Here is a 20031-nt window from a genome sequence, read left to right as displayed (position 1 = left end):
CTGCTGGCAAGCCTTCTTTGTGATTGCATCAATGGTAAATCGTACCCTCAAGGCTGATGTTATGATGAAATTGTACAAGGCATTGGTGAGGCCAAATTTGGAGTACTGTGTACAGTTTTGGTCACCAAATTATAGGAAAGATATAAACAAAATAGAGAGAGTGCAGAGAAGGTTCACGAAAATGTAGAAGATTGAGAGGGGACTTGATAGAGGTGTTTAAGATTTTAAAAGGAACAGACAGAGTAAACGTGGATAGGCTTTTTCAATTAAGAGTGGGGGAGATTCAAACTAGAGGGCATGGTTTAAGATTGAAGGGGGAAAATTATAAGGGGAACATGAGGGGAAATTTCTTTACGCAAAGGGTGGTAGGGATGTGGAATGAGCTTCCGACAGATGTGGTCGAGGCGGGATCATTGGTTACATTTAAGGAAAGACTGGATAGGAGAGGACTGGAGGGGTATGGACCAGGTGCTGGTCAGTGGGACTAGGAGGGTGGGGATTTGTTACGGCATGGACTAGTAGGGCCGAACTGGGCTGTTCTGTGCTGTAAGTGGTTATATGGTTATATGGAGATTCCAGGACAGATCCTCAGAGATGTTGACACCAGGAATTTGAAGTTCTTGATCCTCTCCTCAACTGAGCCCTCGATGAGGACTGGATGGGAGATTGAGTATAAAGCTCTTATCATTGCCCCCAATGTATATTGTGGAAAACTTCTCAACGAGGCTCCTTCAAGGCTTTGGTTTAACATCTGTGATGGATTATGTTATATTTTATATTGTATATAGATACGTTTTAAAAGGAGATAAAATTGTGGCAGGTTTTAGTGTAGGTTAGATACAAACACTTCAAAACTGATCTCATTTAAAACGCCAGAGCTCTGCTCAAGCCAGACAGTCCAGGCTCCAGGTGCCTTTGCAAAAACTTTGAATGCCTATAGAGACTTCACAAGTAGGTGTTAATTGGACATGCTATAGAGTAATGGATTATTGTTTTGGAAAGCAACAGATGAACGAACTCAGAAGATTACGTCTGGTGCCGCAATTTGAGTGCAGTTTGCTGTCCTAAGAGGGTCATGTGGTTTTTCTCAGAGAGAGAGAGAGAGAGAGAGAGAGAGAGAGAGAGAGATTCAGCAGCAGCAGCTGGGACTGGAACAGGACAAGCTGACAAGCTTGTGGAAAAACCCCATTTTGAAGACGGGTTGTGAGTTCTTAGTTCAGCCTGGTCAAACCCCTTGTGGTTCATGTGACAGGAGATGGCTGGCTGTATAATGTTTCACTTGAAATGAGGGAAACAGAAGAGGAACTCGTGGTGACCTGAAAGACCCTGATGGGGCACGTTTCTTCAGCAAGACACTGAAGTGGCTGATCAGAAGGGATCCGTTGTGGGTGCCCAATGAGCAACAAATCTCTTTTTGAATACTGACAAGAACCTTCCTGAGCAGTAACTATTTACCTTTCAAGCACCAAAGCCTGGTGAAATTCATAAATGATAAATTCTCTGCACAGTATAAGAATTGCCTGATACCAGTGAACTTGGAGGAGTGAGAAGTGAGATTGGATTGTGAATCAAAGAACTTTCTGAACATTACATACATGTGCACTTAGAATTAGAAGGTGAAGTTGTTAATAGTAATAAGTTAAAGTTTGATCCTGTTTTCATGTTTAAAGATAATTAAAGGCAACTTTTGTTTAAGTCACCATTTGTCTTGGTGAATTTCTATTGCTGCTGGGTTTTGGGGTCCTCTGGGCCCATAACACACCTTGCATGTGCATCATTTTGACTAATACAAGTGCAGCCTGATTCACAGTGTATCGCACCTGGACAGTGCAATGTTTTCTCTCTCTTTATGTCCTCTGGCACTCCCTCATGTTGCACTGGCCTGTTGGCTGTGGTTTTGGGCTGGTCGCTGGAGTCAGCCATGAATTCACCACTCCCGATCTGAGATGTGAGTGCCGTGCATTGGTGCTTTGCTGACCCCCTGCTAATGATCCAGTATATTGTTGATCATCCTGCAAGCCTCACCGTGTCATTCCCTGGGCTTTCCTCCTGGTGGAATTGGGCAGACCTGCTCCTCCACCTGTGGGGCCCAGCAACAATCAGGGAAAATTTTTTCAAAAAAATGCAGATGCTCAAAATCAGAAATAAAAACCGACCATGCTGGAAACACTCTTGGCAGGCCAGGCAGAACCTGTGGAAAGAGAAACCGTTAAAACTTCTTTGATCTGAAAGATTAACTATGTTTCTCTCTCCACAGATGCTGTCTGACCTGTCGAATGTTTCCAGCATTTTCTGTTGCAGGTCCAGAAGAAAGCCTGAATTTAAAAAAAAATTAAATATAAATTAAATTTAAAAAAAAAATGAAATGTTAAATTTATACAGAACAGTTTCAGGCCCTTTCAGTCCACAAGCCTGTGCCACCCAATTGACTTACAAGCCCCCAGTACATTTTGAACAGTGGGAGGAAGCCAGAGCCCCTGGAGAAAACCCACACAGATACAGGGAGAACATATAAACTTCTTACAGACAGTGCGGGATTCGAACCCTGGTACTTAACCGTTGACTGTAGCAAATCATCTTGACACACCTGGCAAGCAATTATTGGTAGAATAATACATCAGAGAAAATGCTAAAAATGTGGCCAGAGTTGAGTTTTAAGGAAAGCCTTGGATGAGTAGCGAGAAGTAGAGGGATTGAGATTTAGTTGGAGGTGACAGAAATTGGTCTTCAATGCCAGACCAAATAGAATTGGGGATGGGCAGTATTGGTATATAGAGTGCAGAGATCCCAAAGGCTTGTGAGATTGGAACAGATTTAACGGTTGAGGGACTGTTGAGATGGATTTTAAATCCGAGTCCATGTTATACTGGAAGCCAACTTAGATCAGTTTACATAGGATAATGGTGAACAAGGGTTGATCCTTGGGAAGGTGGGAAGCCAGCCAAGAGAACATTGGATTAGGTCTGGAGGTAGAAGAGGCTATAGACAGCTGACTGAAATGAAGATAGTTGGAGCAGATAGGTCATCAGGAGCTCTCGCTTGGTCAAACACAACACTGGAGTTGTGAATAGACTTGATCCACCTCTGATAGGGATGAAAGTAGGTGCCAGGGAACAAGGTTTGTGGTGGGAACCAAAGAGATGATGTCAGTTTCTTCCTCATTTAAATGGATTGAATTTTTCTGTTCAATATTGGATGCCCCTGCACTTCCCCAGGTGGTGTGACCACCTCTGGTGGAAGAGGTGGTGGTGAGATAGATGGGTGCAGTGATCAATAATGTATTTTTGGCTGAGATTGCTAATGTGTGGTTAGACCACACATGGAGTATTACACACATTTCCAGTCACCCCACTATAGGAAGGATATGGTCATCATAGAGAGCAAAAGCAATCGGATGGGATGTGTTTATTCTCACTGGAATGTAGGACTGTAAAAAATGACCTTGTAGAGGTTTGCATAATTATGAGAGGCTTAGATCACATATCTAATAGGTCAGGGAAGTAGAAGGCACAGTCTTAATGTGAACGAGAAGAAATTTAAAGGTTATCTCGAGTATGTTTATTGCACACCGGATGGTGGTTGTTGAGAACAGGGCTGTTGCAGAGGCCACTTAAATCTGGGATTTAAAATAAATGAGTTTATTGTCGTGCACAGTGCCCATTGTACATATGCACCAGCATTCTTACTTGCTGCAACTGAACAGGTACATGTTGAAGTCAACTATAAAAATAAACTTGATTGAATTCTTTTTCTTTCTTTCTCTCTCTTTCCCTTTCTCTCTCTCTCTCTCCCCCCACCCTCTCTCAGGAAAAAGTGGAGTATATCTTCCTGATAATATTCACAATTGAAGCAATTCTGAAAATTATTGTTTATGGATTTCTGTTTCACCCGGATGCCTACCTACGGAATTTCTGGAATATCTTGGATTTTATCATTGTGTTTGTTGGGTAAGTTGCAGGATTATCTTGTGTGGATGATCTGTTTAGTCTCACTTGTTTAATTAATGAATCCACACTTGTATTACTCAGTTTGTCTATGCTAAGTTTTAAATTACATTCTGTGTTTTCATTGACAGTGTGCACAAAGGCACAAAATATTTTTCAGCTGGGAGCTCTTCAGTTCATAGAGAAGAACTTCACCAGAGGAAGAAGTGATGGAAGGGAAATGTTAAAAGGGTCTTTCACAATATCAGGACATTGCAAAATGTGGTGATTTAGCAAGCTTGGTTATCTGCATGTTGAATGCCATCATTGGCAATGAGGTGAAATGTAATATTGGTGAAAGGAAGAACCTTGACCCAGATGTTGGGAGAACCTCCTCACCTGCTCTGCTGCCTGATGCTGTGAAACACGTCCTGCTCATGCTTTGGTTCAGTGCTACGTTCAGTGGACAGAGCCTCTGATGGTCCACTCTGCATGAATTACTTGGTTAATTCTTGGCTGTTGTGGGACTTTTCACCTGAAACTTTCTGTTTTAGAGGAAAGAAAGATCCCCTCAATGTTTTATGACTTACATTATGAGTGCTGTGAAATGTAATTGCTTGGGTCTGTTTATTGACAATCACACATCTGCCCTCAGTACCATTTTGGGGCCCAAAACAGTCCTTCTCTTGGGGATCTGCAAGGGTCATCTACTGCATCTGGTGCTCCAGTTGTGGTCTCCTCTACATTGGAGTGACTGGACAGACTGGGAGGTCACTTCATTTGAGCTCTGTCCGCTGCAATAGTTTGGATATTCCAGTGGCCACCCATTTCAATTCCCCACCCCCATTCCCTTCGAAATGTCTGCCCTTGGTCTCATACAGTGCCAGACTGAGACCACTCTCAAATTGGAGAAACAGCATCTCGTATTCTGGCTGTGTGCCCTCCAACCAGATGGCATCACATCAACTTTCCCAGTTTCCATTGCCCCCCCCCAAATCTATATCCATGTCTCCTTTCCTGTAGCTGTGCGTCACTCTCTTCCCTTTTCTCTATCTCCTTTCCCCGAGCTCCACCTTCACCATGCATGACCCCCATCCACCCAGTCAATTCTCACCTTTCCTCTTTCCTGGCCTCCTTTCCGTTGGTCCTTTTTCTGTTGGTCTGATCTCCTCCCCCTGTCATAACTTTTCTTCTCCCTGGCTTTTAATTCAGGCTCATGCCCAAATTGTCTGTTATCTATCTACATCCCACGGATGCTGCAAGACCTGCTGAGCTCCTCCACCATTTCTGTAAGCCTTTCAAATTGCCTTGTAAAATGGGGTCAACCGGGCAATTTACTAGGTTGAAAACCCAGGCACAGGGGCTATTTGAAAGAGCTGAACTAGGCAAGCCCGGACAAAATCCACCCAACTCCCAGATTTACCTCAAGGTGGCCGGGGAACCCAGTAAAACTTACCCGGGTGTCCTCCTCTGCCTATTTGAAAGGGGAAATGGCTCACCTGGTTACTCTGTGGCTGTGTGACGTGTCACTCACCACGTCATCGCAGGGGCGGGATTGCCCTTAAATTGTCAGGTTGGTGATTTGACAGGTAGGTAAGGCTGCTCTTTGAAAGGCGCAGGAGTCACATATGACCCAGTCATCTCAACCGGGTTCCAGGAGGGCTACCTGGGTGCTGCCATTTGAAAGCACCTACTGTTTTAACACGAGGTTCCTGCCTTGTCATGTAATAAAATACCAACATTTGTTAACTTTTGTTTGCCCTAAAGTTACATAAAGAGGTGCCTCTAGCCCAGTATTCCCTTTAATAAGAGAGAGGGAAGCAAAAGAAAATCCCTTCAGAGAGACTGAGTGGCCGAAGATTCTCCTCATTACCTCCCTTAACTGCCACACTGTTTCCTGAACCTGAGCTCCCAGATCGAACCTCTGATACCATCAGGAAGATGTTGACACCTGAAACCCTTTTGGGAGCCCTGCTTGCCATTGGCACCCTCACGAATCCCTGTCCTGATACCTAGTTCAGCAGCAGTCTGCGGCCTGGTGTGAGTCCTTCAGCTCCTGGCCTTCAGTAGCCTAATGTGATTCCCTGAGCCACCAGCCTCCAGCAGCCCCTAGCCTGGTCAAGTTCCTCAGCCACCACTCTCCTGCAGCCTGGTCAAGCTCCTCAGCAACTACACTCCTGCAGCCTGGTCAAGTCTCTCAGCCACTACTCTCCAGCACCCTGTGCGAGTCCTTCAGCCCCTCACTGGTCCGCTGCCTTGGTCACCTGCCCTGCTCGTCTCCCGGTCTTCTCATTCTCACTGAGTATTTAAAAAAAAGCTCCAACGATGGGAGAAGGCAGGTAAAGGATGGAAAGAGGGAGGTGAGTGCAAAATTTGATTTGTATATTGAGGAATGAGCTGCATTACTGAAGAATAATGGTTAGTCAGTTGTGTGGGCATGAAACTCACCATCTTCTTCCCTTGCAGGCTGTGCACTGTGGTCCTGGAGCATCTCAGCCCATCGGCCAAGAATGCAGGGTTTGACGTGAAGGCTCTTCGAGCATTCCGAGTTTTGAGGCCACTGCGTCTGGTGTCAGGTGTTCCCAGTAAGTAGAGGAGCAGTCTGGGAAACTGGAAAGGAAAAACAAAAATCTGCTTGAGGAGCTCAGTAGGTTGAGCAGCAGCTGTGGGGCAGAAAGAATTTGTCGATCTTTGGAGTTGAAATCCTTTGTCAGGTCTGGCTGTGAAGAGGGGAGCTGGAGGTGAGAAGGGTGAGTGGGGGAAGGACAATGGACAGGTGGAGGAGGGAGAACCACGGATTTGAGAGATGGATTATTGATAGACATCAAAGAGAGTGAGAGAGAGATAAATGGCAGCTAGCTGGAGCAAGATGAGTCAGGAGGGGATGGAAGTGAAGAAAGTGGAGACAAATTAATTTCTTCTTGCATAGATTTGAAGAGGCGTTGGCTCAGGTTTGCTCTCTGTGAACGATCACTTACTGTTTATATTGGTAATGTTACATCCTTTGATTGTAAAGCCCAGTTTATTCAAAGGTTGTGGTGAGAATTGTATTTACACAGGACATTGACCATGGTGAGAGTCACACTTCCTGTGTGAAGGAGTGGGAAAGGACACTTTCTGCATTTGTACAGATGATTGTTTATTCAGGGTGTGGACATCTGTATAACAACTGCTCGTGGTTATTCAGGATAAAGGTTCACATTGAACTTATATCAGCATTCACTGGTCAGATATTGAATACATGGGATAAGATGGTTTAAGTAGCAAAGACAGAGATACTTAACAGACCCTTTGGGCTTGAGCCCTTCTCATACCTTGATGAAAGGCTCAAGCCTGAAACGTCAGTTGTGTATCTTTGCCTTTGCTACGTAAAGGACGTTGTTCGACCTGCTGAACTTCTCCATCATTTTGTGTTTTTACTTCATTCAAGGTGTTCACAGATTTTTGTGATTTACTTGGGATGGGGTGGTTGTTCTGTTGTGAGGTTTTGAGTGTCCACCAGAGGTTAAAGAGGCCAGAGGTGATTTCAGTTAAAGATTCAGAGTGGAGCCAAACAGGACTGAGGCTGCAAGGTGGGGGATTTAGAATCAGAAACCATTGCCTCTGAGAAAGTGCTGTGAGTTTTTGGAGTTTATCACCTCAGAGACCAGCAGATGTTCAGTTGGTGAAACAGTTGGCTTCTTGGATGGCAGATGAGAGGAGATCAGGTGGGAACTTGAGGATCAGTCACGACCTAATTGAAAGGTGAAGGAAATCGCGTGGTGTGACACTCCTGTTTTGTGGTCCCTGTGTTCTTTGCTCAGACAGGAGATAGACAGGAAGGTCATTAGTCTCTGTTTTCAGGTTTACAGGTGGTGCTGAACTCGATCATCAAGGCTATGGTCCCACTGCTTCACATCGCCCTGCTTGTTCTCTTCATGATTATCATCTATGCCATCATCGGCCTGGAGTTGTTCATGGGGAAAATGCACAGGACCTGCTTCTTCATGGGAACAGGTACAAAGGGAGATGATTGCAAAGAGGCTGGATATAGGGCCAGCGTACACAGGACATGCGCGCACGCACGCACGCACGCACGCACGCACGCACGCACACACACACACACACACACACACACACACACACACACACACACACACACACACACACACACACACGTGCCACCCACGCACGGACACACACTCACACACGTCCCCACACCCACCCACTCACATGCACCCACCCACTCACACGCACCCACCCACTCACACGCACCCACCCACCCACACGCACCCACCCACCCCCACGCACCCACCCACACGAACCCACCCACGCGCACACCCACGCACGGACATGGACACACACATCCCCACACCCACCCACTCACACGCAGCCACCCCCACGCGCAGCCACCCCCACGCGCAGCCACCCCCACGCGCAGCCACCCCCACGCGCAGCCACCCCCACGCGCAGCCACCCCCACGCGCAGCCACCCCCACGCGCAGCCACCCCCACGCGCAGCCACCCCCACGCGCAGCCACCCCCACGCGCAGCCACCCCCACGCGCAGCCACCCCCACGCGCCGCCACCCCCACGCGCCGCCACCCCCACGCGCCGCCACCCCCACGCGCCGCCACCCCCACGCGCCGCCACCCCCACGCGCCCCCACCCCCACGCGCCCCCACCCCCACGCGCCCCCACCCCCACGCGCCCCCACCCCCACGCGCCCCCACCCCCACGCGCCCCCACCCCCACGCGCCCCCACCCCCACGCGCCCCCACCCCCACGCGCCCCCACCCCCACGCGCCCCCACCCCCACGCGCCCCCACCCCCACGCGCCCCCACCCCCCCGCGCCCCCACCCCCCCGCGCCCCCACCCCCCGCGCCCCCACCCCCCCGCGCCCCCACCCCCACGCGCCCCCACCCCCCCGCGCCCCCACCCCCACGCGCCCCCACCCCCCCGCGCCCCCACCCCCCCGCGCCCTCACCCCCCCGCGCCCCCACCCCCCCGCGCCCCCACCCCCCCGCGCCCCCACACCCCCACACCCCCACCCCCACACCCCCACCCCCACACCCCCACCCCCACATCCCCACCCCCACACCCCCACCCCCACACCCCCACCCCCACACCCCCACCCCCACACCCCCACCCCCACACCCCCACCCCCACACCCCCACCCCCACACCCCCACCCCCACACCCCCACCCCCACACCCCCACCCCCACATCCCCATCCCCACATCCCCACATCCCCACCCCCACATCCCCACCCCCACATCCCCACCCCCACACACACACCCAGACACTCACACACCCACAAACAGACACACACACCCCCACACATACTCATAGCCCCACACACACACACACACACACACACACACACACACACACACACACGTACAGGCACAGAAAGTGCTGGAGAAACTCAGCAAATCACGCCGTATCCACAGGGAGTCAATGTTCTGAGCTATTTATCAGGAATGTCGAAAATCAGCCTGAATGGAAGGTGAAGGAGGTGTGAGGAAGAAGGAGGTATTGGGTGAATACAAGTAGGAGTGTAGAAAAGAAAGAAGCCGAGAAGTGACAGGGGCAAGGGCAAAGGGATGGATAGCTCTCTGATAGGGGGAAGGAGGAGAATGGGTGGGGAGCTGCTGAAGGAAAGGAGTGAGGGAAAGGGAGATTCATGGAAATTGATATTGATGCTGTCTGGTTGGACATTAGTGTTTCCCCCCCACCCCACCTTTTTAATCAGGCACCTACCTCATTATCCATATTCCTGGGAAAGGTCTCAGGGGCGAAACGTTATCTGTCGAATATTTCCTACGGTTGCTGCATGACCAGCTGAGTTTCTCCAGCATTTTTGTGTACTGCACTAGATTTTGTAGCACCAGCAGATATTCTTGTTTACCTACAGGCACAAATACACCAGTGCACAGACAGATGCGCACACACTCGCTCACCTACCCTCACTTTCCTGATCACACAGACGCGCACATGTCGATCCTCAATCTGTATAATTATGGGAATCACACATCCAGCTTTGGTAATAGCGTGGCTAATGTGACAGGCACACTAATGCAGTAAAAAAGATGCACTTTGAAACTGAAAGTGTGAGCCTACAGTGTAGAGCAGACCCAGTGAGCATGTGCACAAGACCGATCTTCAACTGTTTCACCCTTTAGATATTTTTAAGGTGGAGGTAGATATTTGATAACCAAAGAGGGTACTATTTAAATGCTGAGTTGAAATTCTAGTCCAATCAGCCATGGTCATGTTAAATGGCAGAATGAGATCAGGGTGCTGACTCGCCTGTTAGTATTTCTAATTTGTGAGTCCATGAGAGACAGTGTGAATACCCTGATAGTGGGAAAATAGAAAACTGCCCTGGGATGCAACCTGTGCCCATTGGGTTTAAGACAAGCACTCACATTGATATGGTGTATACACTTGGGGATGCTGTGAACACACAGGCTTAATCAAAGTTGAAGATGTGTCTGAATTTTTAAAGCAATTGGATGAGGTATCAGGAAATAATATTGCTGCATAGAATAGTTCTACTAGATTAAGCATAAAATATCATGGATAAGAAGGTTGCAAAAAGAATGTAAAACAGCACCTTTTCCATTTTGCCAGAGTGCTATCAGTGGGGTGTCTCAGAGATTAGTCCAGGGCCTTTGACTACTGGCTGGTTACGTGAATGATCAAGATGAAAGTGCAATTTGTGTGGAGTATCCACATTGGATAATGAGTGCCCAGGCGGAAAATTAAGGATCACAGTACATGAGGCAATGGACAGACATGTCAGCATTGGGGTACTGTCCCACCAAGACCACCCGTAAATTGGACAAGCAACACTTAATTTTCCACCTGACATTCTCCAATCCGATGGCATTAATATCAACGTCTCCGATTTCAGCTAGCCTACTCTCTGTTCTCCCACCCTTCCCTTTCCCTTCTTTCCCTTCTTACCCCCTTCCCTCTCTATTCACAGAGCCATTCCTCCTCCCCCCCCACCCACCCCCACTCTCCTTGTTTGCTGGTGTGCCCCCCCTCCCTTATTCACCTATTACCTCCTGCCTTTGGAACTGTGCTCCTCCCCCTGCCCCCCCACCATTTTGTATAGGCAACTGTCTACATTTTTTCATACCTTGATGAAGGGCTCAAGTCTGAAACGTTGGTTATGTATCTTTATTTTTGCTCTATAAAGGATACTGTTTCACCTGCTGAGTTTCTCATGCATTGTGCTTTTACTTCAACCACAGTGTCTGCAGACTTTCATGTTTTGCCTGCAGAGAGATTTATCTAGGTTAAACAAGAAAGTGACAGATCTCGTTTATCACAGGAATATGCAAAACTATTTGCTGTGGGTAGAATTAAAGATGGAATAGTTTTTAAATAAAAAATGGTAGTGCAGGGGAGCAGCTGGTCGAGCTGCTGCCTTATAGTTCCAGAGAGCCCAGTTCAATCCTGATCTGTCTGTGTGGTTTGCCACTTTGCAGCCTTCTGTGTTTCTGGGCACTCGAGTTTCCAAAACAGGCCATGATTGCAACCAGTGGGTGCACTTTCCACATTGCACCTGCAAACATGTGATAGTGTTTAATAACATGTGAAATCTCCATAGAAAGTAGAGGCTTTGGTGTGGCTTCTTTTTTTTTAAAATTTTTTATTTTTCACACCATAAATCACATTAGCCATGATACACACTTTTCTTTGGTGTGGCTTCTTCATAATTGCTTCAATGTACTGGCTCCAGCAGAGATCTTCCAATATATGGATTCTCAGGAGCTTAAATTAACTAACCCTTTCCACCACCTACCTGCCGATGAAGAGAAGTGAATGGTGGCTTGTCCTCAAGCCCACAATTAGCTCGTTGGTCTTGGTGTCATTGAGAGTAAGATTGTTGTTCTGGCACCACCCAACCAGGTTCTTGATCCCCATCTTGTATTCTGACTCGTCATTATGTATTATTTGGCCAATCACAATGGTGTCGTCGACTATTTTATAGATTACATTGGAACAATTTATAGGATGTTTAGACCCCAAAGGAACTGAGGATTGAGAAACTTGCAGAGAAAGTGGATAAGTTCACGATCTAACCAATTGGTGGGGTTTTCTCCACAGGCATGTGGCTTCATCAAGCTTGTAGTTATTTTGTTTTGGAAGTGGGACGCCATTTGAATGTAGACTCAGACACGGTACAAATGCAAAGGGAGAGTGACTTGAGGGCTGTATTGGAACATTGTTTGCACCTGCTAGTGTGAATGAACATGCAGACAATGTTAATGCATGCACACGGACAGTGAATAAAGATGGCCAGTGAACACAGAGGGAACTTCGTCATCATGCTGTGGACACTTGCATAGGTATATTGTGGAAGCAGATTGTCCCAGTAGAACTACAATGGTTGTAGTGTGTGAATAAAGTGAGGCTCCAAAATACACAAATGTTATTAGATCCAGTCCAGAGTCAGTGTGAACACATGTTCAAGTAGAATGTGAACATCTGGTCAGGTACGAGAACACAAGAATATAGGAGCACGGGGACACTCAGCCCATTAAGACTATCCCACAATCCAATTTGATCACAATGACCTGCCTCAATTCTGCCAGAATGCTATAGTTCTTATTTTCTTGATCTTTCAAATATGGTGTGAATGGATGCAACTATAATGCGAACACAACCTCCCACTGCCCCTTCCTCTCTCGTCCCTCCCTCTGCCCTTCCCTCCCTCTCCCCCTCTCACACAAACCTACCTTTCATGGCACAGATATCATCGTGGAGGAAGAGCCTGCACCTTGCGCCCATGCAGGCAATGGTCGACACTGCCCCACCAATGGAACAGAGTGCAGGTCGGGCTGGCCTGGACCCAACAGCGGCATCACTCACTTCGATAATTTTGGCTTTGCAATGCTCACTGTCTATCAGTGCATTACCATGGAGGGCTGGACTGATGTCCTATACTGGGTGAGTGATGACCAGCCATTGACTTTGGTTTGGTGGACCTTCCGCAGAAGATTGTTGGCGTCTTGATGGCACATGGGCACTGTTCACTAGGTTACATAGTGTACATGACAGCGAAACAGGCGAACTGGTCCAACGCTTCCATGTCATTGAGCCTCCCCTGATCTAAATCTACAAGCATTGCCCCTACTCCTTTTTTTCCTCTTGAATACATTCTTGTATTCACTTCAACCACTCCCTTGAGGGAATGAGTCTCATCAGTGCTTGGCTAACATTTCTTCTGAATTCCCTGCTGGATTTCTTGGCAAATCCCTTAGATCAACAATCCATAGTCAAGCCTTTCCCCACAGGTGGATTAATCTCCCCATTCCAACATTATTTGTAATTTTAAAGATGATAATGAGTTTATTGTCAATCTCATTGCTCAATGTACATATGCACCAAAATTTTTTTTTTTTTTTTTTGCTACAGCCTAACAGGTACTTGTAGAGTTTTAAAAAATCCTAAAAACTAAACTATAAATAAATTAATTAAATTAAAAGAGACAACAAATGCATAAGATGATAATAAATATTCACAGAAATCCTGGTGCACCCCTTGGCCATCTCAAGAGAGAGGAGGCCCAGTCTGTTCATCTTTTACTATTATGTATATGCTCGTCAGGTCACTTGTGTAAGTTCTACTGGTATCATGTCGTATGGTTGGGGGGTTGGTGACTAAACCAACTTCCCCACCAAGCTTGCCTGATGCGGAGGATGGCTAAACACCCTGCAGGATGAAAAACAAGACCTGTCAAAGGACGGACAAACCCTCTTGTAGGGTCAACGTCCATCTTATAAACAGTTGCTGTGAAATGAGGAAAGGGCACCCCTTGCATCGAAGCTTGGTCTGGTCATTCACTGCAACAGAACTTCCCCCAGCCGTCTTAGACCTCACCATGCTGCTAAATCCAGGAGGGGATGTCGAGAAGGTGGGTCTGGACCTGTGCAACCCCTACTCACCTAAATCTATTCACTGTTCCTTTTTGAGGAGTGGGGTATCCTCACATCAAACCCCACAAACTGCCTGAAAGGAGCCATTATCATCCTATGGTATAATAATTGTAAATCTTTCCTACACCATCTGCAGTGTCTCTCTATTACTTGAATAAGTGAGACTGTACATATTTGAAGCTTAACGAATGTGTACCAATGATGGATCAGTACCCTTAGATCATTTAGTGTGTGCCATTCAACAACGAATAGTTTTTGATGCAGGGATGCCAGAGGATGATGTTCCACTGGACAAATATTTTGAGCATTCCTACCTTTGGAAAACATGATCTCATTGAAATCTCTTCCGGTGTTGAGCCAATCAACAGTCACCTGTCTCTCCTCTGCTCACTGACCTCCAGCACTTACCTCATTTCAGAATTCATACCCTGCTCTTCAAATAATCCCAATGGCCTCCCCATCTGCCTCTTCAACCCTGTAATTTCTCTGCAAACCTGTGTGCTCCTCATTCGTGCCTGAATTTTATTGTTCCTCCATTAGTGGGTGTGGCTTCAGCCATGAATTCTCAAAGCTTTGGAGTTCAAATCCCAAATATTTATGCTTTGCTATTTCTTCTCCTTGGAGATTTTTCTTATATTTACTATTTGACCATCCTTTGGTTCTACCCCATCACTTCCCAGTTTTTTTCCCTTCTGCCTTACCATCTGTATCCACCTATAACCTCTTGCCTGTGGGCCTGCGCTCCTCCCCTTCCCCTCCCCCTCACCATTTTATGCAGAGGCCTGCCTCTTTTTGCGCATTCCTTGACGAAGGGTTCAGGCCCAAAACATTGGTATGTATCTTTGCTACATAAAGCACACTGTGTGAGATGCTGGGTTTCTCCAGCACTTTTGTTTCTTAAAAAAAACTAATATCTCCTTGCATGGCTCAGTGCTAAATGTTGTAAGATAATTGCCTTCTGCTGTGTCTTAACTGGAGTTTAGGAGACATTAAGCTGAAAACAGATGTCCAGCCCTACTCCTCCATGCTAGCCAAGTTATCTGAGCTAAATTCATCTGCCTCCATCTGACCCATTCCCCTCTAAACCTTTCCTATCCATGTATCTGCTTAATTGTCCTTTAAATGTCATAATTATACCTGCCTCTACCACTTCGTCTGACACATCCTGACACATTTATGGTTGCTCGTTTCATTTCCTGATTGAAGGTGGTGCTGAGGAGATTTGCAGACCTGACATGTCTCTGCCCCACTCCCTTTTTTGTTTTCGCTCACATCAATGAACAAAGCATTTCAAGTATGAGGAGTAGCTTTGGCTAACGTATGGCAGTGAAGGTTGCTGTGGCCATTCATAGAGCACCAAACTGATCTCTGCAGCCAACCCTCTTTCAAAAACCCCCTGAGGAACTGCGTATTGAAGCCAGGATTCTGTACAAAAGCAGAGCAGGCCCAACGGGTTGCGTGGTAGTTTCCTGTGCTCTGTGTTTCTGCCTGCTGGACGTATGCCCTTTATGGGCCCCCCCCCCCCCCCCCCCGCCATGTCCAGCATGTCTGAACTGCTCTGCCCAGCATTTCCTTGCTCTGTCACTGCTGTCAGTAAGTGGCCTTGTGCCCTGCCCAACTCTCTCCACGGATACTCCCTGACCTGCTGAGTCCCTCCAGCTTCTCTTTATTCACTCAGAGTTAGTTAGTGTTTCTCTAGTTTACCCATGCTTTATTTTATTAGTTCTCTGTTTCTCCACCTTCCTGCCTCTGCTTTTATTGGCAGGTAATCAAGATGATGCTGTGTGAGCTCTCTTGGATAATACATCTTTGAAATTTCATCAGCTGTTTTGATGCTGTAAAGACAATATATAAATGCACATTTTTAAAATTTATAACCTGACCTATGTATCTGTACTTTACAGGTAAATGATGCCATCGGTAATGAGTGGCCTTGGATCTACTTTGTCAGCCTTATCCTGCTGGGATCATTCTTTGTGCTCAATCTGGTCCTTGGTGTTCTAAGTGGGTGAGTGGAGAATGGGGAAAAGGTCCAGTGTAACAACAGCCCATCGGATCCTGTTCAATCACTGCCCTTCCATGATCCAACTGCACTCCACCCTTACAGTTCCTTTCACAGTTCAGGGTCTGTTCTGTGATCAGCATGGGCATGATGGACCGAAGGCCCTGCTTCTGCTTAGAAGAACTCTAAACTCTATGACTCTGTCCAAATCTGGGAATAAAAAGATGCTGTGGGTAAAAGTGAACCTGAAATTATCGCATTAATCAAAAACTTGGCATCTGAAGGAGAAGGGGGTTTTTCCTCCTTCTCTCACCCATCCGAAAAGTGACTCCAGTTCCCTATCCGCGTGATGACCTACTCATGATTAAACCACTGCTCCCGAGCAACTCTTAAATAGGCACATCAATGTAAGAAAAATAGAAGATTATGGGGGTGAGATAGGGAAAATGTTAGATTGCTGTGGAGTAGGTTTCCCGAGGTTGGCACAACACCATGGACTGAAGGGCCTGGACTGTGCTGTACTGTTCTGTGTTCTAAGTCAGGATCACCAATGATTGCAGACCTGGCCAAGAGAGTAACATATGCAGAGCATTCGTCTGTAATCCTCGTCACAATTCACCATCCCCAAAGATTTCCTGGCAGACTGATAGGCCTGGTGACTGCTTGCAGTTATTACAATAACAAATTACCGATTCCCCTGATCATTTCTTCACCCAGAGTTTCTTTCAATCTTTATGACATGCTGGATTCAGACTGAGTTCTTCCTGTAAAGACAATCTATTTACTTCAACAATTCCTGGAGAGATTCCTGGAATACAGCACAAAAACCAGCCCTTCAACTACTACTTGAATCCTACATTAATCCTTTATTTTTATTCACCTCACATTCTATCAACTTCCATCCTCTAGATTCAACCCCTAAATTAAAGCCAACACTCTAGGGACAATTTACAGTAGTCAATTAACCTACCAATCTGCTCATCTTTGGTGTGTGGGAGGAAACTGGAGCATCCAAACAAAACCCTTGTGTTCACAGGGAGAACGTGCAAGATCCACACAGACAGTGCCTGAGGTCAGGATCGAACCTGGGTCTCTGGCACTGTGAGGTAGCAACTCCACCAGCTCTGCTTCGTTGGCCTTTGGGTTCACGTCCATCGTATCCTGTCAGCAGGAAGGGCAGACACAGGCCAGTTGCATTTTAATGCAGAGACGTGCAAAAAAAAGCAAATGGACGAGGTTACGATCTAAAAGGCGTTATTAATGTTGCTGCTCGTACAGTTTGGAGCTGCACTCTATTCTTGTTGATCAGTCCTTTCAATTTATACAAAAGAGAGCCATGTGTGTCCACTCTAGGTGTGATTTGATGACTGTCTGTAATCCAGGGAGTTCTCCAGAGAGAGAGAGAAAGCCAAGTCACGGGGAGACTTTCAGAAGTTCAGAGAGAAGCAGCAGCTGGACGAAGATCTAAAGGGATATCTTGACTGGATTACATATGCTGAGGATATTGACGTTGACCACATCAGACATCGAGAAGGTGAGCAACCAACTCCAGGCACCACATCCTTCAATTCATGAGAATTTAAATTTTAATGATAAGCCACAGATTTTCTATTCTGTAACTGACAGGATGAATCAGACAATTGTTTTTTTTTGTCATGTATATGAAGATACAGTGAAAAGCTTTCTTTTGTGTGCTATCTATGTAGAACAGCAGGTAGTGGAAGAATAAAAACATGTTACAATAAACAAAAATATATAGTCTGGTGGCACATGAATCAAATGTTTAGGGTCTGGTGTTGAAGAGAAAAGCCTAGTTAAACCATGCATCTTGAACTAATGGCTGATCCATTCATAGGATTGGTAACAGTAAGGTTCGAGTTTTCCAACCCTTCTACTCAAAGAGTGGAGGAGAAGGGAGTGTGACCAGGATAGGATGGATCCCTTTAATGCGTTGGCTGATTTCCCGAGACAGCAAGAAGTGCAGATGGAATTTCTAGATGAGAGGCTGGTCTACACGATGGTCTGAGCCGTGTTCACAACTCTCTGCAGTTTCTTGCGGCCTTGGGCAGAACAATTCCCATGCTAAGCTGTGGTGCACCCAGACCGGTTCAAAGGTTCCTTCCATTGACACGTAATAATACATTAAAAATATAATATCCTGATATACTTTAAATAAACAGCTGCCACAAGCACTGCCTGGCATCCGTAACAATAGCAGAAAGAGAAGCTAAACAGAGTTCCTTCAGAATGTCTGGGGATTTGCCTTCCGTGTTCCCACAGCCTCTGCAGCTGAACAGACTCCAGTTTAAACCATCGGAAACCTGATATGATCAGGAAACCTTCAGCACCCAAAGCCATTTGGCCAACCAAACAATCAATGTCTCTTATCATCTTGAGCTCCAATAACTCAAGTGATTAGAGCACTGGTCCCGACCAGGGGGTCGGGAATTTGTTCCGTGCTGGGGCCTCATTTCTGTGAGGAGACACTGGACAAAGTGGCGGCTCTCTGTCTTCCTTACGGTAGATGAAGTTAAAGAATTTCATGTATCTAAATGTAGTGTTATGTCTCTTATCATCTTGAGACTCCCAGAACATTTACCTCTATCCAACACAGTAAATAGCAATTCCTTAACCAAAGGAAAACATGTCAGACAAAAGGCAAAGCAGTGAGTCTCTGGCCCTTCAGCTCATTGAAAGGCCTACTTGAACAACAGCCAATCTGGAGTACTTGAAGTCTGCAGTCCCGGTCCCAAGAGAAGTCCATGGTCTTCAGAAAGAAACTCCCCTTTTTATACATTCAGACTGCACGAAGGCACAACATATGGTGACAATCACTTGGGCCATCCCAGCAGAATTAGAGAGAAACAAGGTTCTTGTGAACTACTCTGCCCCATGGATGACATATGAAACCAGATCTTTGGCTTTAGCAATATGGAGGCCTAGTTGCTGCCTCGTGTGTCAGCGAGTCAGGTTCCCTTCTGATCTCTGATGCTGTATGAGTGGACTTTGCACGTTCTCACTGTGACCACAAGGGCTTCCCCTGGCTGCTCCTGTGTCCCAAAGAGATGCGGCTCAATGGGCCAACTGGCCCCAGTGAAAATTGCCCCTTGCGTGTGGATGAGTGGTGGAAGCTGATGGGAGTGGAGAGGAATGAAGAGAGATGACAGAAAGATGAACGTGAGTGGGTCCTCGACAGTGGGCTGAAAGGCCTTTTTCTGCTCGGTACAACTCCGTGACTAAAACATTCCAAAGCATAAGTTGAAGAAAAATATTGCAGCTCTTTCAGTGTTCAAGTTTATTATCAATTGGACTGTATATATCTTTCTTCTTTCTTTGGCTTGGCTTCGCGGACGAAGATTTATGGAGGGGGTAAAAGTCCACGTCAGCTGTAGGCTCGTTTGTGGCTGACAAGTCCGATGCGGGACAGGCAGACACGGTTGCACTGTATATATACAACCTAATGAAAGTACATTTCTGCAGACCATGGTTCACCTACTACATATGTTTCTCTCACAGTGCAAAATAATTATATACATAAAAATATAAAATAAATATTCGGGAATGATTTACTTAATTTCATTAATAAGAAACCTAGGGTTACAGGATACTGTTCACCAATCTCACAGCTTGTGGAAAGTAATTATAGCCCAGCTTGGCAGGCCTAAGTTTGCTCCCATACCTACTTCATAATGGTACATTAAATTATCATATTGCTCTTCAGAAAAAATCACCACAGCTGCTTATGTGTTCGGGTAATACTGCAATGTCCACCCTTCAAAGTGGAACCTCTGGTGAAGCTAGGTAAATGCAGATCTTTCTGTTGCACAGTCTTGGACAATGTGCTGAAGGCCCTTGAAATTTGTCATTAATCTACAAACCTCTGACTGGAAAAATGAGTAGGTAACCACAGCGACAAGATTACGCTTCTAAAAATGTCCGCGTCCTGCAGGGATCCTGGCGTCAACTGAAACTGGCTCCCTGGGCTCTCGGGAACTACTCAAGATGGAGGGAATGAATCTGCTCTCACACCTCATGTAAGTCAGAGTGGGCTCCTTACTGCCTGCCCGTCACTATGGTTAGAAATGTCAGAAGAGACCACTTGTCTTTGACTCCAAGTAAAATGGTGGGGAGAGGGGACAAATGAAAGATCGCAGTGAGAGGTTTCTATTTC

The 20031-nt window shown here is 46.5% G+C and overlaps 1 protein-coding gene across 5 annotated transcripts in view; it reads left to right on the top strand.

Moving 5' to 3' along the window:
* The window catches only part of LOC138764868 (voltage-dependent L-type calcium channel subunit alpha-1S-like), a 170133-nt gene that overhangs the window by 18695 nt on the left and 131407 nt on the right, over positions 1 to 20031 (top strand). For all 5 annotated transcript variants that reach the window (XM_069941271.1, XM_069941270.1, XM_069941268.1 and 2 more), the window contains exons 3-9: positions 3808 to 3947; positions 6390 to 6508; positions 7767 to 7919; positions 12673 to 12869; positions 15763 to 15866; positions 17243 to 17394; positions 19810 to 19894. In XM_069941271.1, the coding sequence (XP_069797372.1) occupies positions 3808 to 3947; positions 6390 to 6508; positions 7767 to 7919; positions 12673 to 12869; positions 15763 to 15866; positions 17243 to 17394; positions 19810 to 19894 (950 nt within the window). The remainder of the gene's footprint in view (positions 1 to 3807; positions 3948 to 6389; positions 6509 to 7766; positions 7920 to 12672; positions 12870 to 15762; positions 15867 to 17242; positions 17395 to 19809; positions 19895 to 20031) is intronic.

This window comes from Narcine bancroftii, chromosome 5 (assembly GCF_036971445.1).
Source record: "Narcine bancroftii isolate sNarBan1 chromosome 5, sNarBan1.hap1, whole genome shotgun sequence".
Taxonomy (NCBI): domain Eukaryota; kingdom Metazoa; phylum Chordata; class Chondrichthyes; order Torpediniformes; family Narcinidae; genus Narcine; species Narcine bancroftii.
The sequence above is the reverse complement of the archived record's forward strand: the minus strand, read 5'-3'. Positions and strand labels throughout refer to the sequence as shown.